Genomic DNA, 27,843 nt, shown 5'->3' with positions numbered 1-27,843 from the left:
GTTCCGCAATGTCAGAAGGATTGTTCATTTACAAAATATTATTCATATTATCATTAAAAGAATATGTTAAAATGATCATAGTGTCATTTTTTTAAAGAAATCTGGAGAAAAAAAACGCTTTTGATAAAGTTTGTAGAATATGGTTTGTAGGCTGGGCAGTGACACAATTATATTGCCACATATTTACCCTTTACCAAATACAGCTCTTACTGCGATTTGGATATTGCACTGCTTCTTTTGCATTGAAAGGCTCAACCTTAGATAAAGGTTAGGATAACGTTTTTGTTTTTTTCAATAATAACACATGCACTTACACAGCCTTCCTGCACTTCCCGACAGCTGGCAGCAGTCTCAGTTGTCCCTGGTCTGATGTGTTGTACTTCTTCAGGTCCACCTCATCCAGAACCTCCTCTGACATCTGCAGCATGTAGGCCAGCGCTGAGCAGTGGATCTCAGAGAGCATCTTCTCTGATCTGTTGCCAGACTTCAGGAACTCTTGTATATCCTGATGTACCGATTGGTCGTTCATCTCCATTAGACAGTGGAACATGTTGATGCTTCGGTCGGGGGAGATTTCCTCCATGTTCGTCTCCTTCAGGTTGTTGATGACACTCTGGATGATTTGCGGACTGTTTTGTTTCAGACCCAGCAGGTCTCCTAAGGACTTCTGGTTGGACTCCAGAGAGAGACCATGAAGGAAGCGGACAAACAGGTCCAGGTGGCCATTTTTACTCCTTAGAGATTTTTTCATGGCTCTACTCAAGAACACTGTCAACGGAGAGTTAATGTCATAACATTTAAGAGACTCAGAGGAGTCAAGGGTCCCCATGAAAACGTTCAGGTTTTCACTTCTATCATCATGTCTGTCGTCTTCATCAGCATAATCATCACGTCCGTCATCTTCATCAGCATAATCATAACGTCTGTCGTCTTCATCAGCATAATCATCACGTCTGTCGTCTTCATCATCATAATCATCACGTCTGTCGTCTTCATCAGCATAATCATCACGTCTGTCATCTTCATCAGCATAATCATCACGTCTGTCGTCTTCATCAGCATAATCATCACGTCTGTCGTCTTCATCAGCATAATCATCACGTCTGTCATCTTCATCAGCATAATCATCACGTCTGTCGTCTTCATCAGCATAATCATAACGTCTGTCGTCTTCATCACGTCTGTCGTCTTCATCAGCATAATCATGGTCATAATCTGGTCCATCTTCATGTTTTGACAGAGAAGAGTTTTGTTTTGTCAGGTAGGAGTTTTGTTTTGCCAGGTAGGAGTTTTGTTTTGCCAGGTAGGAGTTTTGTTCTGCCAGGGAGGAGTTTTGTTCTGCCGGAGAGGAGTTTTGTTCTGCCATGAAAGCTTCCAGTACCTCTGAGTTTTTGTTGGTGTAACAGTGGTACAAGTAGACTGCAGCCAGAAACTCCTGAATGCTCAGATGAACAAAGCAGTAGACGGCTTTCTTGAAGATCACACTCTCTCTTTTGAAGATCTCTGTACAAACTCCGGAGAACACCAAGGCCTCTGTGACATCAAGACCACACTGCTTCAAGTCTTCTTCGTAGAACATGATGTTGCCTTTCTCCAGATGTTCAAATGCCAGCCTTCCCAGCTTCAGGAGAACTTCCACGTCAGCCTTCGTCAGTTCCTGCGGACTCTTCTCTTGTTCCTCGTCATACTTCTGCTTCTTCCTCTTTATCTGAACCAGCAGGAAGTGTGCATACATGTTAGTCAGGGTCTTGGGCAGTTCCTCTTTCTGGTCCATGGTCAACATGTGCTCCAGAACTGCAGCAGTGATCCAGCAGAAGACTGGGATCAGACACATGATGTGGAGGCTCCTGGAGGTCTTGATGTGAGAAATTATTCTATTGCATGTTTCTTCATCACTGAATCTCCTCATGAAGTACTCTTCCTTCTGGGTGTCAGTGAAACCTCTGACTTCTGTTACTCTGTCAACAAATACTGGAGGGATCTGATTGGCTGCTGCTGGTCGGGTAGTTATCCAGACAAGAGCCGAGGGAAGCATAATCCCTCTGATGAGATTTGTCAACAGCACGTTGACTGATGACTTCTGCGTGACATCGGACACAACCTCATTGTTTTTGAAATCCAGAGAAAGTCTGCTTTCATCCAGGCCGTCAAAGATGAACAAAACTTTAGAGACAGCGAGGAGCTCTGCTGTGACCTTCTGTAAGGTTGGATGGAAAACATGGATCAGCCTGAGAAGACTGTACTGCTCATTTTTGATCAAGTTCAGCTCCCTGAAGGAAAGCAGAATCACCAGACCGACGTCTTGGTTTTCCAAACCTTCTGCCCAGTCCAGAGTGAACTTCTGCACTGAGAAGGTTTTACCAATGCCAGCGACGCCGACAGTCAGAACCACTCTGATTTGGTCCTCTTGGTCAACTAAGGCTTTAAAGATGTCGTGTACCTTGATAGGAGTGTCATGGATGGTCTTTACCTTGGACGCTGTCTCAAGCTGCCACACCTCATGTTGGGCATTAACCTCTTCACTCTGCCCCTCTGTGATGTAGAGCTCAGTGTAGATCCTGTTAAGTGGCGTGAGACTTCCTGTTTTATCAGTTCCTTCAGTCACACATTCAAATCTCTTCCTCTGGCTGATCTTATGTTCATCTAAAACGTCCTGCAGACCACCATCTGAAGAAAGATAAGGAAAGTCACTGAGTCATGTAAGGTGAATGACAGGAGGAGGAAATCGTTTTCCTTTCACTCATGTATTAACAAAGATGTAATGCAGAGTCCACTAATAATGTGTTGTGCTCCTAGACTAGACAAGCAAGTGAGTAAAGACCGAGCAATGTGACAGTATGTTGTATGAATGCTGTTGTTTCTTTGTTTGTAAAAAAATAAGGGTTGTATAGTTTTGATTTAGTGTTACATTTAAATTGTGCGTGCATATTTTCATCAGAACTTTGTTTCTGACTCAGTGTGCAAAGAACTTTACTTTGTACAGTGCTGGTCTGACCTGCTGTCTGAAGTCCAAGACTTGTTCTGGATTGTTTTCCACACTGGGGACAGGAGGAGCCTCCTGATGAAGCAGACTGACCCCAGTGTGAGGCGATGCACGTTCTGCAGAACTGGTGTTCACAGCTGATAGAGACCGGATCCTTCAGGACGTCCTGACACAGAGCACAGCAGGGCAACATCTCCTCCACAGACACACCTCTCCTCTTCCTCATTCTGTTAGGAAGAAGACATATTTTCTAAACGAGGTCTTCTGTTGATAACAGGTCAAAAGGTCAATACTGTTTAGAAGCTCAGATAGTCAAAGAGAACATTCAAAACTGAAGTTATTTTCTATTCTATTTCAGGATTTTTGATATCTAACTTGCATATTGGTGCTTATATAAGTCAAATACAAGCATGATGTGTTTTGTTAATGATTAAATTGATTAATGTGAATTATTATCTTAATATATATTTAATACGAATATTTCACTTGCATAATCAGGAAGTTAATAGTTGTTTATAAGACACTTTTTTTGGAATAAAAAAAATAATAATTAAGTTCCATGTTCAGCTTTTATTTAATTAGAAAAGGTCATATTTTTGGTATAGCGTGTTGGACTGATCACATATTGTTGTGGGCCAATTCAGAAGTGAGCATTGTAAGGGCTCCCTTGACAAAAGTCAATGGGATTTTCCATTGAAGATCTTTGGCAAACACCGGTTAATATACTCATACATTTTGTTCTGCAGGATAATCTCTACACCTGTTACTACTGTTTTCATGACGCAAAGACGCTTTGGATATTCACCAGTGTGGTATTTACTGCCATATTTTATGTCGTACAAAAACACTTATACATCTCTTAAGCTTGTTTTGACCACAGACCTTATTTCAGGCATCTAACCAAAATTGTTGATTTGGAGACCAGAGATACAGAAGTGTTAAAATGCTAACTCATTTCTGGATTTTAGGACTTTAGACTTTGTGACACCTCTGACAGCATGCGTAACCCTGCAAAAAACGTATGTTTCTGTTTATGGTTCAAAATGAAAACAGCCTATTACTTTGAGTCTGAGGGTCCGGGTTCATTGCTGAAGTATGGAGGGGCCTCTTTGGAAAAGTCACTCTTCATAGACAGACAGCTGGGTGCTGGAGACTCTGCTCTCTCTCTGTACAGACCTCTGGAAAAACCAAGATGTATTAATTATATTGCATGAATCCTTGTTCAACGATCTGATGTTGAAACCGGTTAAGTAGCTTAAACACACAAATTACTGTTACTAAAATTTGCATTAGTCCACTTACAGCTCCTCTAAGTGTCTGACAGTTGTCACAGATACTAAGGAATATGGAACAAATGATTTGGCTTTGTGATGCTTACGTTTGTTCAATTTAAGATAGCAAATAGTTAAAAACTTCAAAATACAAACACAAAATCAACAGACACCTAGGACAGAGATAGCTGAATATGAGCAGTTATCTTACTTTGAGTCTGAGGGTCCGGGTTCATTGCTGAAGTATGGAGGGGCTTCTTTGGAAAAGTCACTCTTCATAGACAGACAGCTGGGGGCTGGAGACTCTGCTCTCTCTCTGTTGTACAGACCTCTGGAAAAACAAGAAATATGAATAATAAATGTAGGATTAGAATACATGTTTTATTGATGACAAACAGCTGTCACATATAGTAAAAAGAAAAAGTTGTGTACTTGTAAAAAAAAGTTGTGTACTTGTAAAACCTGTGCTGAATTTGTCTCTGAAACATGATTTATTAGAAAAATGTTATGTGTTTGTTTGATAGATACGTTTTTTCTTTGCAAAACTAAATGCATTAGTTTGTAGATGGAGTTTATTTGCAAACCACATTGTGTTTGTTAGTGAATCATAAGTTATATATACATATGTTTAGTTTGTTTGTGGAGTTATGGCAGGAAATTAGCTCCATCGTCCATCTTCAAAAACTGTGAGTCCGACTGACAGTTCATTTTAAACATTGTCACAGCTCACAGGATAGGTACCTGTCAGCCAATAAGACAGATGTTTATTTCCATTCAACTCTCTGGTTGGTCTGGTGTCTTGCCTCTGTTGCATTCACTGAACACGGGAAATTACAATCCTGCTGTCCTCTCGAGTGTCATGATGAGGTTCAGGTAAAGCACTTGAATGTATTATAATTGACTCAATAATATAATACATGACTTTGAGAGTAGGCAATCTAGGCATATCAAAATTAATTAAACATACTTATTACGGCGACGGTGTACTGAGATTTTATTTATTTTTTCATTTTTTTGCTAGGGGGCCCCTTAGTGGCTTATGCCGCTTAATGGGTCGGGCCAGGTCTCTGGCTGTAGGTGTGTGTGGTACAGTGTGTAGGTGTGTGTGTTGTACATTGCATAGATGCAGCGGACAGACGGGTCTCAGTTGGTTTGGTGTCCTATGTTTACTTTTAATACTTGTAAATACAAATTTGGCCCGTAATTTCAATTCCCCATTTCAGCGACCAGAGAGAGGGGGTGATATATCCAGTTTCTGATTGTGTTACGTTATTATGAGAGTGCTCTCATACTTTAAATTATATATATTTATATAAATACTCTATATTTGTGTGTATATGTCCACATCTGTAGCCTGTTATTGTCTCATTATACCGCACTGTCAATGAATAAAGAGTAAATATATAAGTGGTCATGAACACATCTGTCCATCAGACAGAGGGCTGCTGTGCCTCCTGTCATCATTAATGGACGTCTCTTTAAAATGACCGCTCAGAGGAGAGGAGTTCTCATTTCTCTAACCGCCTGCTGCTTCCCCTCCTCTCTCCTCGGTTCCCCTCCTCAGTCCTCCGCTCGCATCTCCTGTGGGCGGGACTAAGTCTCGAGGATAGGAGTCGAGGATAGGAGTCGAGGAGGGGAAATTAGAGTATTGAGAAGCCTCTAATGAGTGGACCAAAGAAATGAAAAGTCAACAATGAGTGCCGAGTGTTTAACCATCAGATCCTCCTTCACACTCTCCAAGAACTTGGAGTTTCAGGCTCTGCACTTTCCCTCCTCACCTCATACCTCAAAGACCGTACCTTCAGGGTAACTTGGAGAGGATCCGAGTCCGACCCTTGTCAATTAACTACAGGGGTCCCTCAGGGCTTTGTTCTTGGTCCCCTCCTCTTCTCCCTGTACACAAACTCGCTCGGATCAGTCATTAGCCCGCATGGTTTTTCATACCCCTGCTACGCTGACGACACCCAATTCATTCTGTCCTTTCCCCGCTCAGAGACCCAGGTCGTCGCACGCATCTCTGCTTGTCTAGCTGACATCTCAGTGGATGTCTGATCATCACCTCAAGCTCAACCTTAACCTTGACAAGACTGAACTGCTTTTCCTTGACCTGACAATCAACATCGGCCCCTCTGTTGTTTCCCCGACTCAGACTGCAAGGAATCTGGGTGTGATCCTAGATAACAACCTGTCCTTCACTGCAAACATCGCTGCTACAACCCGTTGCTGCAGATACACGCTCTACAACATCAGGAAGATACGTCCCCAGCTGACACAGAAAGCGACGCAGCTTCTGGTCCAGGCTCTCGTCATCCTCACGCCTAGACTACTGCAACTCCCTCCTGGCTGGTCTACCTGCATGTGCCATCCGACCTCTGCAGCTCATCCAGAATGCAGCGGCTCGTCTGATCTTCAACCTTCCTAAATTCTCCCACACCACTCCGCTCCTCCGCTCCCTCCACTGGCTTCCGGTAACTGCTAGAATCCACTTCAAGACACTGGTACTTGCGTACCATGCTGCGAATGGATCTGGCCCTTCCTACATCCAGGACATGGTTAAACCGTACACCCCAGCGTGTGCACTACGCTCTGCATCAGCCAAACGACTCGCTGCACCCTCACTGCGAGGGGGACCCAAGTTCCCATCAGCAAAAACACGTGGGTTTGCTATCCTGGCTCCAAAATGGTGGAATGAGCTCCCCATTGACATCACGACAGCAGAAAGCTTACACACCTTCCGGCGCAGACTGAAAACTCATCTCTTTCGACTCCACCTCGAACGATAGAATTACTAACTAAGAACTGCTAACAGAGCACTTATATACTAATAAAGGACTGGCTTATCTATAGCCAGTTGAGTAGCACTTGAAATGTTTGGCTCTATGAAACCTGATGTACTTATATGATTCTGTTTTCTTCAAGGTTGTGTCTTCCTGGTCGAATGTACTTATTGTAAGTCACTTTGGATAAAAGCGTCAGCTAAATGCAATGTAATGTAATGTAATGAGGAGTGGACAGCTAAATATTCTTTCACCGATCTGCTACTGGCCCGGCCCGTCTGTTAAACTTTAAAACTCATAGTGAACCCCGAGCCAAAAAGTGTGCCACTGCCCACCCCTGCTCTAATCCCTAGATTCCACAGGGTCTGTCTGCGTCGCATTACGGCCGCATTATGACTGCACCGCGGCGTTTGCAAAGATCGCGGCCACTCTAGTGCTATTCCACCAGACGCGCCGCATTGCGGCTCAGAAGCGTCCCAGAAGTGTCTCAGCACTGGGCTCCTCTCAAAATAGGATTCAAGTCTATTTTTCGACGCGAGGCGTTGCAGAGGCGTGGAGCGATGACAGCATCCGGCCCATCCCCAAAATAAACTAACTTTGCAGACCCTATCCCTCCGTAGTCTTTCAAGTAGGAGGAGAAATGCCAGCGTTCTCCTCCGGTTTACTGGCACTGTGTAAATTATATATATAGAATAATTATGATAATGAATGCATTTTTTTTTTTACCACTAAAATGCAGCAACACATCTTTGATTCATGTCGTTTATAACTGGAATATTACAATTATTATTAACTTTGTCTGTACAAAGTAGCACCTGGAAATATGCCCAAATCAACAAAAACTGCAACCCGGCAGACAAGACGCTCCGCATCTGAAATGCTTCTGAAACGCGCCCGGTAGGGTATGACGCCGGAGGAGGCCGGACCAAAACCGCCGGACCAAAACCGCCGTCACGCGACGCAGAAGGACCCGGTGGAATCGAGGGGTAACGGCCCGTCCACACAGCAGCGTTAAAAAATCTTCCAACGCTTCTGCCCATTCACTTTGAATGGGGTGACGTCACGTTGCCTCACTTTTCGCCGAACTGCATTGTGGGGAAGCAAAGCGAAGGTTTCCAGGATTTTCAGGATTCAAAAGTTGAGCAATGTTCAACTTTTGAAGCTGAGGTGGAAGCGTCAGCCAATCAAATCCCGTTTATGCAAATCTGACAGTACAAGCGCTAGCCAATCAAACCGCGTGCAAGCTGGGAGAACCAGAACTATATTCCTAAAAATGGAGGAGAAATTAGTTATTGCGGTAGCAAATCACCCGGTTCTTTATGACCAGTCCCTATTAACTTACCGGGATACAAACCGGAGGAACCAGGCATGGAGGGAGGTGGCAGAGACAGTGGGTGAAACTGGTAGGTTTTCGCCTGTTTGGGGATTTTATATCCAGTTTACTTCATTTTAACATTGCTATTGCTTTGTATGTCGGGGGCGGGAGATTCATGTGATTGGTTGTTGGTCGCGTTGTTCGCAAAAAATCCCCAAGCTTCAGATACACCCACCTCCAAAAAAAATGTGTACACGGCTGTGTGGACGTACCGTAAGTGTCTGACAGTTGTCACAGATACTAAGGAAGATGGAACAAATTATTTGGCTTTGTGACGCTTACGTTTGTTCAATTTAAGATAGCAAATAGTTAAAAACTTCAAAATACAAACACAAAATCAACAGACACATAGGACAGAGATAGCTGAATATGAGCAGTTATCTTACTTTGAGTCTGAGGGTCCGGGTTCATTGCTGAAGTATGGAGGGGCCTCTTTGGAAAAGTCACTCTTCATAGACAGACAGCTGGGTGCTGGAGACTCTGCTCTCTCTCTGTTGTACAGACCTCTGGAAACACAATAAATATGAATAATAAATGTAAGATTAGAATACATGTTTTATTGATGACAAACAGCTGTCACATATAGCCTACCTAGAAGAATGTTTCTTTGATGAAAGGTTTGTTACCTTTCAGTAGGCAAACACAACGCAAATACCAATATACATACAAAAATGTAAAATAAACATTGCATTGGCTCTTTGGAAAAGTCACTCTTCATAGACAGACAGCTGGGGGCTGGAGACTCTGCTCTCTCTCTGTACAGACCTCTGCACAATCAAGATGTATTTATTTCTATTGCATGAATCCTTGTTCAACAATCTGATGTTGAAACCAGTAAAGTAACTTAAATACACAAATTAATGTTACTGTCAATAATAAGCAGGTTTAAAAAAATGGCATTAGTCCACTTCAGATTTGATTACAGCTTCTCTAGTGTCTGACAGCTGCCACAGATACTAAGGAAGATGGCACGAATGATTTGGCTTTGTGACGCTTATGTTTGTTACATTTAGGATAGCAAATAGTTAAAAACGTTAACATACAGACACCTAAGACAGATAGCTGAATATGCAGTAGTAGTTCTCCTACTTTGAGTCTGAGGGTCCGGGTTCATTGCTGAAGTATGGAGGGGCCTCTTTGGAAATGTCACTCTTCATAGACAGACAGCTGGGTGCTGGAGACTCTGCTCTCTGTCTGCTGTACTGACCTCTGCAAACACCAATATGTTTTTAATTCATATTTCGTGAATACTTGATAAATGATCTGTCAAATCCATGAGGCAGCTCTCAACCACTGAAATGTAAAGCCAATAATAAGGAGGAGGAAAAAGAGTACTTGTCCATTAGATTAGATTACAACTTCTCTATGTGACTTTGATTTGTTTAATTATATTTTACATTTAAGTAAAAATGCTTGTATACAAACAGAAAATAAAAAAACATTAGAAGAGGTATACAGTATAAAGATGTGTCTTACTTTGTGTCTAAGGGTCTGGGTTCATTATTGATGTTAGGAGGGTTTTCTTTAGAATCGTCACTCTTCATAGACAGGCAGCTTGGTACTGGAGACACTGCTACATCCTCACTTTCCTCCTCACAATCACTCATTTTGTGATCTGGAGGCAGTCTGAGGAGTAAAGAAAATACAGACAAACTCTGTGAAATCATAACACAAGACAAATAATAATGCATTACACTTTTATTAGAGAACTTTTCCAGGTGCTCAAAGCGCTTTACAATTACACATATTAGACATGTGAGCATGGGGTCGTTACTCAAAAAAAGTATTACCTACATATTACTTAAAAAAAAAAGTAATATATGACTTTACTTGTTACTCGCAGGGCCGGCCCCCTCCCTACAGGCAGATAACGCAGACTGCGGAGGGTACTTCATTTTGCGGAGGAGCCTCATCAGGGGCCTCATTTATAACGCCTTGTGTAGGATTCACATGGGCAGGTTGCTTATGTAGCACAAAGCAAAAAAATAGGTACAGAAATGTTCTGACATTTTCCGATTCACAAAACATTGCGTACCGGCGAGGAAAGAGCGTACAGCATATCCTACGCCGGTTTCCCTTTATAAATCACAATCAACTCGAAATGTGGCGCAGCTTTTGCGGTCTTCACGTAACGCCCATATTTGCCTATAAATAGTCAAAGAAAGGCCCATTCATTCATTCTGACTGACTTTAAGAAGAAGATCGCAGGAAATGACGACAGAACAGCTAAAAGACGTCTCACACCGTGTCAGATTTTGGTTATTTTAGGGAGGTCGAGATAAATCATATTGTTTGGTGGATGCAGTTTGAACCAGAGTAGCAGCATGGAGGTCGGATCGTCACCAAAATAAATAAATAAGTGCTTAGCCCACAGTGGCGGCGGCCGCGGCGCTACTGTGGAATTTTCTACTGCAACACTCCCCACACGCACATACACAGTACACCTGCGACTCTTAAAATGAAGGCTCAATAATTAGCTCAGGGCATATACTGTAGGTGTAAGCAGAGGTAAAGTGCTATTTTTTACAAGTGAGAGGCGGACTTCACCTCCTCTAAGGGGGTCCTCACCTGCACTAGGGGGGTCCGGGGGCATGCTCCTTGATTGTACTTGTAGTAGTCCAAGTAGTACTGAGTCCAACAGTATCAATTTCACGAAGAACTTATTGCAAAAAATCATTTTATCTCATCAAAGATATCAGAATATATTAATTTGTGTACTCAGGACAGGAGTTTAAACGAGTATTACTCAAAAAGTACAGAGTAAAAACACTTTATTGTACTTGTGGTAGTAGTCCAAGTAGTACTGAGTCCAACAGTATCAATTTCACTAGGAACCTATTGAAAAAGAATATTGTATCTTTCATCAAAGAGGGCAGAAAACATGCATTATTGTACTCAGGAGGGGAGTTTGACAAAGTATTACTCAAAATGTACACAGTAAAAACACTTGATTGTACTTGTGGTAGTAGTCCAAGTTGTACTGAGTCCAACAGTATCAATTTCACTTAGAACTTATTGCAAAAAATCATTTTATCTCTCATCAAAGATATCAGAATACATTAATTTGTGTACTCAGTACAGGAGTTTAAACGAGTATTACTCAAAAAGTACACAGTAAAAGTACTTGACGGTACTTGTGGTAGTAGTCCAAGTACTACTCAGTCCAACAGTATCAATTTCACTAAGAAAGTATAGCAAAAAAATATTTTATCTCTCATCAAAGATAGCAGAAAACATGCATTATTTACTCAGGGGTGGAGTTTGACAAAGGATTACTGAAAAAGTACACAGTAAAAACACTTGGTTGTACTTGTGGTAGTAGTCCAAGTAGTACAACAGTATCAATTTCATGTAGAACTTATTGCAAAAAATCATTTTATCTTTCATCAAAGAGGGCAGAAAACATGCATTATTGTACTCAGGAGGGGAGTTTGATAAAGGATTACTCAAAATGTACACAGTAAAAACACTTGATTGTAGCCTACTTGTGGTATAGTCCAAGTAGTACAGAGTCCAACAGTATCAATTTCATGTAGAACTTATTGCAAAACATAATTTTATCTCTCATCAAATATAGCAGAAGTGGCATGATTCTGTTCTCAGGAGGGGAATTTGAGAGTATTACCCAGAAAGAAACACAGTAAAAAGTACTTCATTTTATTGTTGGTAGCAGTCAAACTAGGACCGAGTCAAACAGTGTCACTTTTTTAAGAACTTATGGTAACAATTATTTGTATCGCAAATAAAGCAGAAAAAACATGCATTATTTTACTCTTGTCAGTGACGCTTCTCGGCGATTACCGTAAAGACCTTAATCTTGCACTCAAAAATGAAGAGCTGCTCATTTGACCAAGCAAATGTGAGAGACGGCTCAGTTGACCGCAGTTCAAAAACTCTGAGTCCGACTGACAGTTTAAACATTGTCACAGCTCACAGGATCTAGGTAGGCTACCTGTCAGCCAATAATATGTTTATTTCCATTAAACTCTGTAGTTGGTCTGGTGTCTTGCCTCTGTTGCATTCATTGAAAACGGGAAATTACAATTCTGCCGTCCTCTCTAGTGTCATGATGAGGTTCAGGTAAAGCACGGTTAATGTATTATATTATTGAGGGAGAATTGTCCGGGGCTACAGAAAAAACATCCGGGGCTAAAGTCCCAAATGCCCTGGTCAGGCGACGCCGCTCCTGCTCCACCCCTCGAAAGTGATTGCTGTTGACTCAGCCATGTTTATGCACTGCATGTGTGGACCACAGACTGGTGTGGAAGTCGCGCAAATGTTATGTAAATAAACCTGCGGCGGAACTCCCTCTTGTCTGTCAAAGGGAGAATCTCGTAATTCTTTATGTTAGTAGGCTAACTGTAGTGTGATTACTGATATTATAAAAGTAACGAAGTAACGCGTGTCGGGCAATGTTAGTAACTGTAGTGTGATTACTGAATTATAAAAGTAACGCGTTACAGTACTCCGTTACCGACAAAAGTCATATTATTACAGTTGTTACACCGTCGGACGTGCACAAGTACGGGCTAATGTTGCCCGGGCATCGGCCCATTTTCCCTCTTTGGCTGACCTGCCCCTCTGGAGAGAGTGAAAGTCTTTTTTTCTCTGTTGTGGCCGAATCAACATAATAAGCCCACAATTAGTATTGTAGCGTCTCGCTGCAATAAAATACACCTTCAGCGCTCAGCGCTGTCATCTGCCACCAGTCACGTGACTTTGTTTACAATCTGACAGCTGGAAGCAAAGGAAACCCTCTGGCAGCCGGCCTCATATGGCTATGGTGATCATACCAAATGCCTGCCTGGCTTTGGTGGCCAATCCCCGGCTCAATCTGTCCCCAGAAATGTCCCCGTTTTTAAATATGCTTTATAAACACATAGCAAGGTGAAATAAAATTGTAACAAAGTTGATGTTTCAATGGCGTGGTAGTTGTTCGCAGCAATACAATTATTGTAACGTTAGCATTTAGCGTTAGCAGCCTCATTCTTCTTCTACTACTTATTTGTACTTCTTCTCCTTCTTGCCCACAAACTTTTGAATGAATATCTCGTTTCAGTGTTAACTCATTCCACAGTATGACCACAAACGTGTTTTAAACCAGGTACGTTTTTATTATTTATGTTCTATATCGCTATGTGTGTGATTACATGTTTTACATATTGTATCGGTGCAGGTGCGTTAAAAACCCACGGACGTGCACAGACATTTGGAGGGGCTATATTATTATCAGTATGTCTGCACAGCAGTTACAATGGTCAAACTACATTGAAACAGAATTGTCCCCATCTTTTCTTTAATAGTTATAACATTACATATCTTAATGATAAAAAACTAAAAATATTCCTTATTTTCATTTTAAAAATCAAGTCACTGAATGCAAGTAGTCGCCTTAGCTTATTTTGTTATGAGATGATGATGTGAATTACTGTTCAAATTAGTTAATGTAATAATTGTTTGGTTATTCTATGCATAGCCTAATGTTACATTTCTGTGCTTAAGAATGCCTTCAAGACAGAGAGAGGAGACTGAAGCAGAGAGAGAGATATCTGAAGGAGGCAACAAAAAGGATTGCAACTTTGCAGAGCTGGATAAAAGGTGCCAGCAGGGCAGCTGCAGGTGAAGCACTGTGATTATGTCGAGCCACTACATAAGTTGGAGTACACTAATAACTCATTAAAACAAATATTTAAATCAGTGATACATGCAAAGCCTCTATTTGTGCTGAGTGAAGTTAATATTTCTCTGCTGGGGGCTAACCCGAAGCCTCCAGTTCAGAGCGCATTTGAGAGCTTGGTGAACTAATAAAATACTACTACTAGCTGTAGTGTAATATGGATAAAATGGCCAGATAACTGGTTCACAAAGGCTTTATAACAGGTTGTAAATATTCTATACAAGTAGGCAACATATTTATTTTCACATGAATGACTACTTCTCCAATCTAAAATGTAACTGACAGCACTAGTATTCAGTTGTCTTTGTATGTTTTTATAGCAGTAAAGAATTAAGTGTATATGTTACTTAATTCTGATACTAATAATTCTGTTTAAGAATACGAATATATGTAAAATGTTTATTTTGGAGACAGCTCCATCTTTGAACTCCTTTATAGTGTGAAAAGGAGATCACAACAGTAATAATGCTTTCATTATTTGAACACTTAGCAACAATGCCTTATAAAGAGCTCTAAAACATTCTCTTAATTGTATTTGATAGATGGTGAGCCTGAGACAAAACACAATGATGCCCAGAACAGTTCAGACTCAGAGAGTGAAGAAAGGATAGAGACAGAATCTGAAAATAAGGAGAAAGAGACAATAATTGAGAATGAAGAGACGGGAATTGAGAATGACGAGATGGAAGGGGAGGATATGGAGATTGAGAGGGAAGAGATGGAGAATGAGGCAGTACCATCAGAGTCCACAAGAGTGAAAGCTCCTTCAGAATTTGTTTTTTGCTATAGCTACCAAACCCCACCAATCCAGCCCATGTTCAGAAGAACAATATCAAGTACAATGAGGCCTTCGTCAAATTCTCAAACTCAATTGGACCCTGTCGTCCTCTGGTCCAGTTCCCAACAAATCAAGATGGGCAGTCTTTTCAGGGCCACTGGTATGATGAAAACCCCTGGTTGGAGTATTCTCCACAAAATGATGCTATGTACCGCTTCAGCTGTCGCATTTTAATGAATGACGATAAGTACAAGGTCTACATGGAAGTCTGGAGGCAGGTGGAGGCAGGCAAAAGTAAGAATGAAGGAGCACTGCTGCAGTGAATCGCACATGATTGGCATGACCAGGTGGAATAAATATAAGATAAAGCCATTGGACATTTTGCTACTGCTTTTGCAAAAGAAAGGGAGAGGCAGACAAACAGAGATCATCTTCCGGTTAATAAAGATCACATTATATCTTGCAAGACAAGGCTTGGCATTCAGGGGTAGAGATGAAAGGTGGGGGGGGGGGGGGGGTGCCTTTTCCAGTTTAGAGCAATAGCCCCTCCAAATGTCTGTGCACGTCCCTGCCCTGGTTACACCCAACTCTGCATGTAACAGTCATTACTGTGGACAATAACCACCGGAGCAAATTAGGGTGAAGTGTCTTACAAAGATGTTTCTATATGAGTCGTAGGCTACTCAGACACACACACCATGCTTTCTTGGGTTCACAGTCCACACGGGAAAAAAACTGACTGAGACACAATCAACTAATAACATGAACACTTACCCTGCCTGTGCTTCCATCGAAATGGAAACTTAACTCACTGAACATATCGGTGTCAGGGTTCCTTCCTGTTGCTCTGTTCCTTGATTACATGAGTGTTGCTCCTCCTCTATGGGATTCGTTTTGTTTCATAAAGATAAAGCAACACTTTCTCAGAATCAGGCAAAACTAAGAGTTTAAGAGAAAAAAAGACTGAGTCAAGCAACATAAATTTAATTAAAAAAATAAAACTATAAGTTGCAAACAAATCATTTGTGTAATCATGTAAACTATAAGTCTTTTTCTTTGTTTTAACATATCTTTTTGTTTGCAGTTCTCTTTGCTTCTTTCTCAATGGTCAGACTTTTGCTCTCGCTGCAGGCAGCTCTTCTCGTTTGCGCTCCCTCATTTCTTGTTTTCGATTCTGACACAAACTTCCCAGGTGGGCGGGACTTTCAGGGGTGCCATTGGCTACTCAGATTTTGAGTGACAGCCCACTACACCACAGATCATACAGTGCAACTCATGCAGCCAACTCCGGAGTCCACTCGGACACGTTTGTGTTGGTGTCTCCTGAGGAGTTTCATGAACATATCGGACTTATCTTATGGATTGCTGTGCATTATACTTGTGTTGTGTAGTTTATAATTTGTTCCAACTTTATATATTTTAATACCTGAACACACTGCTGCTGTCAAATCATTTCCCAATTTGGGATTGATAAAGTGTCTGTCTGTCTATTTATTTATTTTATAGATAAAAAAAAACACATCTATTTTCAAGCTAAAGGTGATACACAATATAAACTGTATACTGTTATTTTTTCAAAGACATTTTACATTTCAAAAGCATATATTGCTATGTTTAGGACAAACAATTAAAGACTGCTTTAATTTAACAAATTCTACAATATAAAAGTGGCAGATTTGCTTTATTAAACCACATCTTACTATGTTGGTCTGAAGCAGTGGCGTAGCCATAGGGCCAGGGTGGGCCCAGGCCCACCCAGTTTACTCATTGGCCCACCCTGAGAAAGCTTCGGTGTAATTTTAAATTCTTTAATTTTTTAATTATTTTATTATTATTATTATTATAAAAAAAAGTCACCCATTGAGAATATTCTAGTATTCAAAGTGAAATTCAAGTGAACAAATATCGAGTTTAATTAATGTTGTATGTGTTTTGTCCTCTGAACCGAACTCATTTACGGTAAAAACGGATTGTTGGTTCCGGCGCGCGCCATAATAACGTGAGAGAGGCAGAGAGCTACCTTCAAAATAAATGATGGCTCAAAGTTCACTTACGAACTTTGTTTTTTTTTAAAAAGCCAGACTCAAAGAAGAGCCCCCACTGCCCTCATCTAGCAGCGATCTATACGATCATTTTCTGATAACGATTCAATAGCCCCGCCTCCCTCTCCCCACATCTCCCTCTCCCCACCTCTCCTGCTGCTGGGCTGCCAGACATTTTTTTTTTTTAACGGAAACTCTGCCGCACGGTTCCCTCGTCCCTTGGAAGAGGCGGAGAGGTGTGTGTTTTTCATCTGCTGGTGGACAGTCCGGAGAGATATACACAGTGTTGGGTTGTAACCAGTGTTGGGCAAGTTACTTCCAAAATGTAATATATTATTACATATGACTTATTACTGTCTTTTGAAAGTAATAAGTTAGATTACAATATTACTGTCTCTGAAATGTAATAAGTTACACTACTTTTTAGTTACTTTCACCAAAATAACCGCAAAAGAATGGCTATGTATTTTAAATGCTAAAATGTAGTTTAGTGCAGCTCATCATACATCCAGTGAAGGGCAATGTGGTATAGCTTAACAACTGTGTAGGCCCTTAAGGCTACTAACAACTTGTATTACACGGCTTAGTTGAATACTCGATTCGGATTGTAATTTCTTAACATGTGACACGTTGTTAATACAGCAGTACAGACCACTGTCAAGGACTATAATGAAGGTTGCTAAGGAGGATCAAGAAAGAGAAAGGAAGAGAGGTTAAAAGACGGAGCGCTGGACGTCAGATAAATCATCATAAGAAGGCAGACAGGAAGTAAACAATAACAGGACACGGAATGGGCTCTGTAGTTTGTTTAGTATATGGCCATATACAGAACAAAATGACTCAGGGTGCCTCTCAGATTACAGGGGGCGCAGCAGTAGCAGGTTTACATGAGCAATAGTGGCCGGCAACAGCAATGACAAATAGCATTGATGGTCCCAGTGAACAGATTATGGCCTTTGTTATGTTTTGAACCCAAGCAAGTGAAAACATTTAAAGTGAGTTAAAAGTGCAATCCTGAAATATTTCATACAGTCCAAAGTGGACTGTGGCAAAGAAAAGCACAACAGCTTCAAAACTGTACTGATAAAAGAAATGAGAACATTTTGTAAATCAAGGCACATATTATTTTAACCAGCTCATGGTTTGAAATGGCAAACATTGAAAATCAAAAGTATTATTAAAACCATGTACGACATCATCACCTTGGTCCCATCATATACTCTGGGAAGAGAATATTTACTGTGCTTGAAAACTGGTATCACATCATATAGCCATTCGTGGTGAAGGCATCTGTGCTATTGTATGCATTATTTTTGACCTAACATTTCTACAGGCATGGCAGAATATGGCACTATTTTCACATGCATATTCCATTGTCTATTTTTATACCACGAGCTGCAAAATGACCGCCTAACCCCACTGTACAGGCGGGTACTTGTTTAGATATACCTGGGCAGGCTCTGTTTTGCTGTGGTATCCTGGCACCTGCGGGCCGCAGAGGGGCGGCGTAGTTTCGGCAGACGAAGACTGCTGCTCCGGGGGCGAGGGCGGCCCGGTGGCGAGTCAGGCGGGAGTAAGCTAGTGTCCATAACGGAGGGTAACTGACGTTACCTACTGTAACTCCAGCTTCTATGAGTATTGGCGTAGCCCTCTAAGGCTATCACTATTGGGTAAACCCCCTGCGCACCCGCGCAGCACTGAAACACTTGTAGTCCACGCCCACCCGCAAGGTGGGCCCCACCCTCGGGCTCCCTTCCGGTATAAATAGGAAGGAGGCCCGACAAACTGCTCCCATACCAAATCACTTTTCTTCAGCTATTCGTGGAGCCAGTGGGGGGCCAGTAAGAGGCCAATACTCATAGAAGCTGGAGTTACAGTAGGTAACTTCAGTTCTATTTCGTATATGTCTTCGCCCTCTAAGGCTATCGCTATTGGGTTAAGGGCGAAGCATGATGTAGTCTGCACCCCACTGGGTCGGCCCGGTACTTGAAGCACAGACACACCTGCTGAGATAATAATGCATGCCTATTGCGCCATGCGTAATGGCGCATCGCCGTCCCTGGAATATAGCACAACATGTATATTTTCCATGAGGGGACGAAGGATGGGAACAATACATACCTGCCGCTGTGAGAAAGTAGAGACGAAGGTCACACTTTGCCCAGTGACAAAAAGAGGGGGAACAGCAGCTCTCTGCGTGCAGAAAGGCAGGAGAGCGCACAGCTGGATTCCTGACGTCACTCACTCTGACAAGACACTCCGTACAGGGTGTGTCAGAGGGGAATGGGAGACATCCCTCAAATACAATTGAGTACATGAACAGGGGGAAGACCAAGATGCAGCAGTGCAAATGTCTTCCACTGACATTCCTCCGTGCAAAGCCGTGGAGGAGGACATTCCTCTAGTGGAGTGCGCTTTGATGTTCTCCGGGGGATCCACCCCAGAGGAGACATATGCCTGTGACACAGCTTCACACAGCCGTTGTGCAGACAGAGGCTGCCCGATCGAGCGCTCTCTATAGTGCACAAGCAGGCGCTGAGAATGGTGCAAGGCAGCCGTGTGCGCCACTAGCAGGACAGCGCGCGGACAGGACAGAGGAGATGAGACGCGGCTTCTTCCTCCGACCTGTGAGGAGGGGGAAAGAAGCCATCCAAGGTGATCACTCTCGACTCTAAAAGAGCTTGTGATGACCTTTGGCATAAAAGCCGGGTTAGGGCGTAACACAGCTGAACTGCCATCTCCTTGGATCCGGAGGCATGACGGAGCCAAAGAGAGAGCAGACAAATCACTCACCCTTTTCGTTGATAGAGCCAAAAGTAATACTACTTTGGCTGACAACAGTTTAAGGGGAACCTGGTCTAAAGGTTCAAATGGGGCTTTGCTTAGTGCGCGTAACACCATAGCCAAATCCCACTGAGGCGCCAGTGTGCGTGACACCGGTCTGAGTCTCCATACTCCTCGCATAACGGCTGCTGCACTCTGCGAGCCCCTCGGTTCAATTAGCCGGGAATATACATTGGTCTGAAGAGAGCAACGTGTGTGCGCGCCCAGAACAGCAGCCGCCTGGCTGCGTTCAGAAGCTGCGCAGATCGTACTCCTCCCTGGCGATTGAGGTAGGCTGCTTCCATAGCCGTGGCCTGTTGTCTGTGCAAATCAACACATGTTTGATTGCACAGCAACGGGGCGTCTCCCCCGTTCTTTTCCGAGATTTAGAAAAATAGCGGGAGTGAAAACCGCGCAAGACACTGTTCCTGGGATGAGTGTTTCTTGTATCCCATGGAACTGCTGGGGGGAGAGGCTTCTCTGTGATGTGCCGTAATGGTCGTCATGGTGACGAGCCACGCCATCGCCGCCGCTGCAAGATGGCTTTGACAGATGCGATACGAGATGTACCGTCTGTAAAGCGATTTCCTTCCTGGAGCGAGCCAGCAAATAGCAGGTCGTCCAGAGAAAACCACCATCTCATCCCTCCTCTGTGTAGTGGCTCCAGCCTTCTCTACACAAAAATGCAAGGAACCAGGAAATATCCGAACGGCTGACGATTGTCTGGTCTGATATTCCCTGAAATGAGACAACGCAGGAATTTCCTGTGTTTCGGGATGATGGGTACGTGGAAGTATGCATCCTTCAGGTGGAAGTATGCATCCTTCAGGTGGAAGTGAACCAGTCGTCCTGGTGAACACATTCCAGCACCTGTTTGATCGTCAGCATGTGGAATACTGACAGATCGAGGATGTCTCATTGCCCCAGTCTTTTTCGGGATTAGAAAAATAACGGGAGTGAAAAACCCCTGATTTTCCTCCCTTTGAGGAACCCTGGAAATATCCTCTTTCAACAGGAGTTCCAGCGGCTCGGATTGGAGCGCAAGACATAGCTTCTGGGAGGACAGGAGTGTTTCCTGTATCCCATTGAACTGTGGGGGGGGGGAGAGGCGAACTGCAGGACGTATCCTCTGCTGATCAGCCTGCTCATCCATCTGTCCATCAAACACACGCGCTGCCACTCTGAGAAAAACTCTGAGAGCGGGCGCACATGCTCGAGATGTGTTTTTGGTCGTCATGGTGACGAGCCACGCCAGAGCCCCTGCCGCCGCTGCCCGTGAGGCAACCCAAGGTGTGCTTGGACCGAAAGGGCTGCGCGGGGGCCTCGGCTCTGCTTCCTCGTCCGGGCTGATTGGAGCGTCCAGTAGCAATTTTCTGGCCGTCTCTGTAACAGACGCCTGCTGCGGACGCAGTGAGTGCCTTGCTGGCCGCCTTGCTGGCCGCCTTGCTGGCCGCCTTGCTGATTTCCTCTGCCTCGGAGGTGGACCGCTCTACCAGTGTCACCAGCGAGTTGGAGAGCAGCGCGATGTTATTCGCCGCCGCCTGAAAGGCACACCGGTGCACCCGGTCGGCCTGGTGGCGACATAGCCTACTGGTCTCTGGGGGAGCTCAACGTAGGGCGCCGTCCGGCGATTATGTTGGCCTGTCTTACCCCAAAAAACGCCGTCAGGCTCGGCTCCAGAGAAGGGGTGGTTGGGAAACTAGCATCTGTGAACGCCGCCGCCCCCTCCTGGAACCTCCTGATGGCGGGGAAGCGTGGCCAGATCAGGTCACTCCTGACCGTCTGCACCCGCGAAAAAACTCCGGTTATGTCGTCCGGAGCACACCTCTCCTGAGCTAGGGGGACGGGGAGATCTCTGCAGGGGGCCGCCTTGCATATGATCTCCGGCAGTTCCCCTAGGATGCCACCTATCGCCGGTAGCGCTGTGGTGACGGAGAGGGGGAAAGCATGTTCGGCCGCCAAGCTGGCACCCTGCTCCGACTCTGTCTCCCCCGTCCGGGGGAGAGGAGGGAGAACCGAACGGTGAACCGTGGAGGGAGGCCCCCCCGTCCGCGGGCTCGTAAGCCTGGACGGGCCAATCGTCCTCCTCGGCCGCAGCAGCAAGAGCTCTCCGCTTCCTGTCGCCAGAGGGGAGACGGGCGCAGTGTGTGCATGCTACCTGCTGGTTTAGAGCCGCGTACGCGTGCTCTGACCCCAGGCAGGATTCACATACTGCTTTTATCTGTGCTGGTCATAACTCATTATGAACCCAGAGCCACATGAGGGACAATCTCTCCCACAATTGTTACTCATGTTTACTCTGCAATTGAAGTGTCTCTTGTGCTTCAGTAACGGTGTGCTGAAGAAAAAGAGGGAGCAGTTTGTCGGGCCTCCTTCCTATTTATACCGGAAGGGAGCCCGAGGGTGGGGCCCACCTTGCGGGTGGGGCCCACCTTGCGGGTGGGCGTGGACTACAAGTGTTTCAGTGCTGCGCGGGTGTGCAGGGGGATTACCCAATAGCGATAGCCTTAGAGGGCGAAGCCATATACGAAGTAGAACGTGATGTCCCAATCTGACCCGTTGCTACTGTCTGCAGTCACTGTGTTGCTGGCGTTTAGTGATGGTTGCTTTAACCGTTTTCGTATAAACGATTATCCACAGATGTGTGTCACTGTTGTGGAAGCACTTTTGAAATGATGCACGCGCAGCGGAGCAGGTCACGCACACCTGACACAATTTGTTGTTTGTATTTTTCGCTACGTTCTCTTTTTTGAATAGAGGTTGCATAACATTCAACTGCCCCGAAGATCCTGACGCGAAGCCTGAAGAGTAAACACACCAGGTTTACTAATCTACCCGCACAATTTGTCTCTGGTGTCGGAATGTCTCGCTATGTTAGTATATTCTTAAAAACACCATTTCATTTCGGGTTAAAATGTGTTGTAACTGCGTTACTGAGCATTGTAACGGGTAATATATTACCCAAATTGCATTAGTAATGTGTTACATTACTTCGTTACAGCAAAAAGTAATACATTGCTGTAACTCCGTTACTTTTGTAACGCGTTACACCCAACACTGGTTGTAACGGAGTTACGTAATCAGAATACAAAATTCAAGTGTGTAGCTCCCTCCAGTAAATGACACGAGGCTGAGGTCTGGATTAAATACGGGGTTTATTCTTGTGGGACCTATTCCAACCCGTGAGAACTGGGTTGTAAGACAAAAAATATATAAAAGGTAAACAATAAATAAATATGGAATATATGCATGTCATCACTGTTAATGCCGCTAAATAAAACAATAAACGGCACACATATCCCACACAGAAAGTAGCACAAGCTAACAATAGCATGTAGCACAAGCTAGCGCATAGCATACCCAGTGGCGTTTTTAACAGAGGCAACAGATTTGCATACAGACTGTCTGGTTTTTACCAATTTCTTCTTCCTCATGACTTTCGTCCTTTCTTGTGTCCATTCGTTCTCTTGCAGTCTCAATGATTGTCTTTGTAACTGCTTCACAGGTGTCTTCTCTGCGACGTGTGTCATGGTCGGGAATGTCAATGAGCCTCAACTCTTCATAAGCAATATTCACATTATTGGAGGTCTTCCTTACCTTAGTGATGTATTCATGCAGCAGGTCATTGGAGCATTGACCACCTAGCGCTTGTTTGGCTTCCTTTGTTCCACCTTTTGTAGCTCACACTGAAACGGTGTACAAGTCTTGTTACTTGCTCATCGTGCAGTTATTGGCCCTTTTCCGTTAACTTCCAGACTCTTTGGCTCCTTTGTGGCTCTTGTGTGGAAAGGCTATCCATTTTTAGATCTTCAGTTGCCTGTGGTTGCTCGTTTTCTACTACACTCACTTCATCACTCTTAGTGTAAGACTCAACATCTGACATTTTAGTTTGTTTTTAACTCTAATATTTAATTATCTTTAAAGCTAAGTAGTTAGCCAATTTAGATATTAGCTTTGAGTTATCTTAAGCTTATACACAGCTATTGAGCCTTATTTAAATGAAAATCACAAGTGATAATGATATAGGCAAACAACAAAACTTGGTACATTTCTTCAACACTTATCACTTGAAAGATATTGTCCTTTAAATGTACTTTGTTACTTAGTCTGCAAATACTTACTGCAGATGCCTTAATACACAAATCAATATTAACAACCTTTAACTTCCATTAGAAAGGTAAGCCTCTCTGAAGAACCAGCACCTTACCGTGGTAGAGAGGTTTGTGTGCCCTGATGAACCTGGGGGCTGTGTTGTCTGGAACCTTGTGTTCCTGGTAGGGTCTCCCATGGCAAATTGGTCTCAGGCAAGGGGCCAGACTAAGATTGGTTCAAAAGACCTCATGAAAGAAACAACAAGAAGTGAGGATACCCGGCCCGGAGGAAGCCCGGGGTCCCCTTCTGGAGCCAGGCCCAGAAGGAGGACTCGTCGGCGAGCGTCTGGTGGCCGGGCTTGCCACGGAGCCCGGCCGGGCCCAGCCCGAAAAGGCAACGTGGGCAACACCTCCGCTTCTCCGTCCCGCGGGCCCACCACCTACGGGAAACATCGATGGGGTCGGGTGCGCTGCCAGAAGGGTGGCAGTGAAAGCGGAGGGTCTCGACGGACCAGACCCGGGCGGCAGAAGCTGGCTTTGGGGACGTGGAACGTCACCTCTCTGGGGGGGAAGGAGCCGGAGCTTGTGCGGGAGGTGGAGCGGTACCAGTTGGATCTGGTTGGGCTCACCTCTACGCACAGCGTCGGCTCTGGAACCTTACTTCTGGATAGGGGTTGGACTCTATTCTTCTCCGGAGTTCAACGCACATGTGGGCAATGATGGAGACACTTGGAGGGGCGTGATTGGGAGGAACGGCCCCCCTGATCTGAACCGGAGTGGTGGTTTGTTACTGGACTTCTGTGCTAGTCATGGATTGGCCATAACAAACACCATGTTCGAACATAAGGATGCTCATAAGTGTACGTGGTACCAGAGCACCCTAGGCAGAAGGTCCATGATCGATTTCGTTATCGTATCATCGGACCTGAGGCCGTATGTTTTGGACACTCGGGTAAAGAGAGGGGCGGAGTTGTCAACTGATCACCATCTGGTGGTGAGTTGGGTCGAGTGGCGGGGGAAGCCTCTGGATAGACCTGGTAAGCCCAAACGTGTAGTTCGGGTGAACTGGGAACGTCTGGAGGAGGCCCAAGTTCAGGAGGCCTTCAACTCACACCTCCGGCGGAGCTTTTCGGGCATTCCTGTGGAGGTTGGGGACATTGAACCAGAGTGGTCGGTGTTCAAAGCCTCTATTGCCGAAGCCGCGGTGGGGAGCTGTGGTCTCAAGGTCCTAGGTGCCTCAAGGGGCGGTAACCCTCGAACCTCCTGGTGGACACCGGTGGTCAGGGAAGCCGTCCGACTGAAGAAGGAGGCCTTCAGGGATTTGTTATCCCGGGGGACTCCCGAGGCAGTTGCAAGGTACCGACAGGCCCGAAGGGCAGCAGCCTCATCCGTGGCCGAGGCAAAGCAGCGGGTGTGGGAGAAGTTCGGAGAAGACATGGAGAAGGACTTTCGGGCGGCACCAAAGTTGTTCTGGAAAACTGTCCGACACCTCAGGAGGGGGAAGCAGGGAACCATCCAAGCTGTGTACAGTAAGGATGGGACGTTGTTGACCTCAACTGATGGAGTGTTGGGGCGTTGGAAGGAACACTTTGAGGAACTCCTGAACCCGACAACTCCGCCCTCTATGTTAGAGGCAGAGCTGGAGTATGACGGGGGATCAACACCAATCTCCCGGTGGGAGGTCACTGAGGTCGTTAAACAACTCCACAGTGGCAAAGCCCCGGGGGTGGATGAGATCCGCCCGGAAATGCTGAAGGCTCTGGGTGTTGAGGGACTGTCATGGTTGACACGTCTCATCAACGTTGCGTGGAAGTCGGAAACAGTGCCGAAGGAGTGGCAGACCGGGGTGGTGGTCCCCCTTTTCAAAAAGGGGGATCAGAGGGTGTGTGCCAATTACAGAGGCATCACACTACTCAGCCTCCCCGGGAAAGTTTACTCCAAGGTACTTGAAAGGAGGGTCAGGCCGATTGTCGAACCTCAGATTGAGGAGGAACAATGCGGATTCCGTCCTGGTCGTGGAACGACGGATCAGCTTTTTACTCTCGCAAGGATCCTGGAGGGGGCCTGGGAGTACGCTTATCCGGTCTACATGTGTTTTGTAGACTTGGAGAAGGCGTATGACCGGGTTCCCAGGGAGTTACTGTGGGAGGTGCTGCGGGAGTATGGGGTGAGGGGGTCTCTACTCAGGGCCATCCAATCTCTGTACTCCCAAAGCGAGAGCTGTGTCCGGGTCCTCGGCAGTAAGTCGGACCCATTTCCGGTGAGGGTTGGCCTCCGCCAGGGCTGCGCTTTGTCACCAATCCTGTTTGTAATATACATGGATCGGATTTCGAGGCGTAGTCGTGGGGGGGGGGGTCTGCAGTTCGGTGGAGTAAGGATTGCACCACTGCTTTTTGCAGATGATGTGGTTCTGATGGCTTCATCGGTCTGCGACCTTCAGCACTCACTGGATCGGTTCGCAACCGAGTGTGAAGCGGCTGGGATGAGGATCAGCACCTCCAAATCTGAGGCCATGGTTCTCAGCAGGAAACCGATGGACTGTCCACTCCAAGTAGGGAATGAGTCCTTACCCCAAGTGAAGGAGTTCAAGTATCTCGGGGTCTTGTTCTCGAGTGAGGGAACAATGGAGCGTGAGATGGGCCGGAGAATCGGAGCAGCGGGAGCGGTATTGCAGTCGCTTTACCGCACCGTTGTGACGAAAAGGGAGCTGAGTCAGAAGGCAAAGCTCTCTGTCTACCGGGCCATTTTCGTTCCTACCCTCACCTATGGTCATGAAGGATGGGTCATGACCGAAAGAACGAGATCGCGGATACAAGCGGCCGAGATGGGTTTCCTCCGCCGGGTGGCTGGTGTCTCCCTTAGAGATAAGGTGAGAAGTTCGGTCATCAGGGAGGGACTCGGAGTTGAGCCGCTCCTCCTTCGCGTCGAAAGAAGCCAGTTGAGGTGGTTCGGGCACCTAGTTAGGATGCCACCTGGGCGCCTCCCTAGGGAGGTGTTCCAGGCACGTCCAGCTGGGAAGAGACCAAGGGGTAGACCTAGGACCAGGTGGAGGGATTATATCTCTTCGCTGGCCTGGGAGCGCCTTGGGATCCCCCAGTCAGAGCTGGTTGATGTCGCCAGGGAAAAGAAAGTTTGGGGCTCTCTGCTGGAACTGCTACCCCCGCGACCCGACCACGGATAAGCGGGAGAAGATGGATGGATGGATGGATGGATGGATAGAAAGGTAAGTAAATAACATTAACATTAACATTATTATTATATGAACAATGCAAATGTCCCATTTTCTTTGTATGGCACTTTAAAGTCTCTTTGTTGCACCTAAATTTACACTAAAACACCTGGACCTTCCAGAAGTAGTTGGATCTTGTGCTGCTGTGTCGATGGCTGCTACAGATGCACACGCTGCGACGGAGATGTCCCGTGCCGTCCATGGATCGCTGCCGTCTGGCAACACACTCTCACTCCCTAAGCGTCCAGGAGCGACGTTTGGTCAGTGTCCGTGGCGTCCAGTTGTGACGCTCCTAGGCTCCTTCAGCGTCATAAAGGGACGCAAATAGCTTTCAACTGATTGCAATGTATTCCCATCTGCGGCGGGATTTGACGCTCATGGAAGCACGGCATTCGTTTGTGTCGGCTGCCCTTAAAGGCAATGTGAGCGTCCATTCTCATTGGATAACGGAGAATTGTCCACCCGGAAGTAAGTATTCCTCTTACTGTCGATTGATTTTACAGTGATATCTGCACTACTCATCGACTAAAAAACACCAGATTATCCTTGTTAATTACACAACATTGATTGGTTTAAATTGTGTGCAATGCTTTTGTATTTTTCCCCTTCGATTCGGAGAAACAAATATTTTTTCTGAGTAAAGGATGGCAGAAGACACTACACTACCCAGAATCCCCAGCTATCGTTTGGACTACACCATGTGCTCTGTTTGTCAAACCCCGTTTTTTTTCACCATTCATTCCAATGGCTGGCATCTATGTCACGTGATATTCAAATTTCTCCCTGCAGAAAAAGAA

General features: G+C 45.0%; 1 protein-coding gene across 1 annotated transcript; it reads right to left on the bottom strand.

The window, feature by feature from the left end:
• Positions 1–310: 310 nt before the first annotated feature.
• Positions 311–15,870, bottom strand: LOC117462666 (uncharacterized). Its single transcript, XM_034104957.2, has 8 exons — positions 15,636–15,870; positions 9,883–10,032; positions 9,496–9,615; positions 8,793–8,912; positions 4,466–4,585; positions 4,045–4,161; positions 2,996–3,210; positions 311–2,667 (listed from the first exon to the last, which is right to left on the bottom strand). The coding sequence occupies exons 1-8, from the start codon at positions 15,650–15,652 to the stop codon at positions 311–313; spliced, it is 3,216 nt and encodes a 1,071-aa protein (XP_033960848.1). The 5' UTR covers positions 15,653–15,870.
• Positions 15,871–27,843: the final 11,973 nt, after the last annotated feature.

This window comes from Pseudochaenichthys georgianus, chromosome 3, assembly GCF_902827115.2.
Source record: "Pseudochaenichthys georgianus chromosome 3, fPseGeo1.2, whole genome shotgun sequence".
NCBI lineage: Eukaryota > Metazoa > Chordata > Actinopteri > Perciformes > Channichthyidae > Pseudochaenichthys > Pseudochaenichthys georgianus.
This window is presented reverse-complemented; position numbering and strand designations above follow the sequence as displayed.

What these genes read in the sequence shown, in the direction of transcription:
- LOC117462666 (XM_034104957.2), bottom strand. An exon ending in CCCGGACCCTCAGACTCAAA is followed by an intron (nt 4,586 to 8,792) that starts GTAAGATAACTG and finishes TTGTTTTTCCAG; the next exon opens with AGGTCTGTACAACAGAGAGA. An exon ending in CCCGGACCCTCAGACTCAAA is followed by an intron (nt 3,211 to 4,044) that starts GTAATAGGCTGT and finishes TCTTCCTAACAG; the next exon opens with AATGAGGAAGAGGAGAGGTG.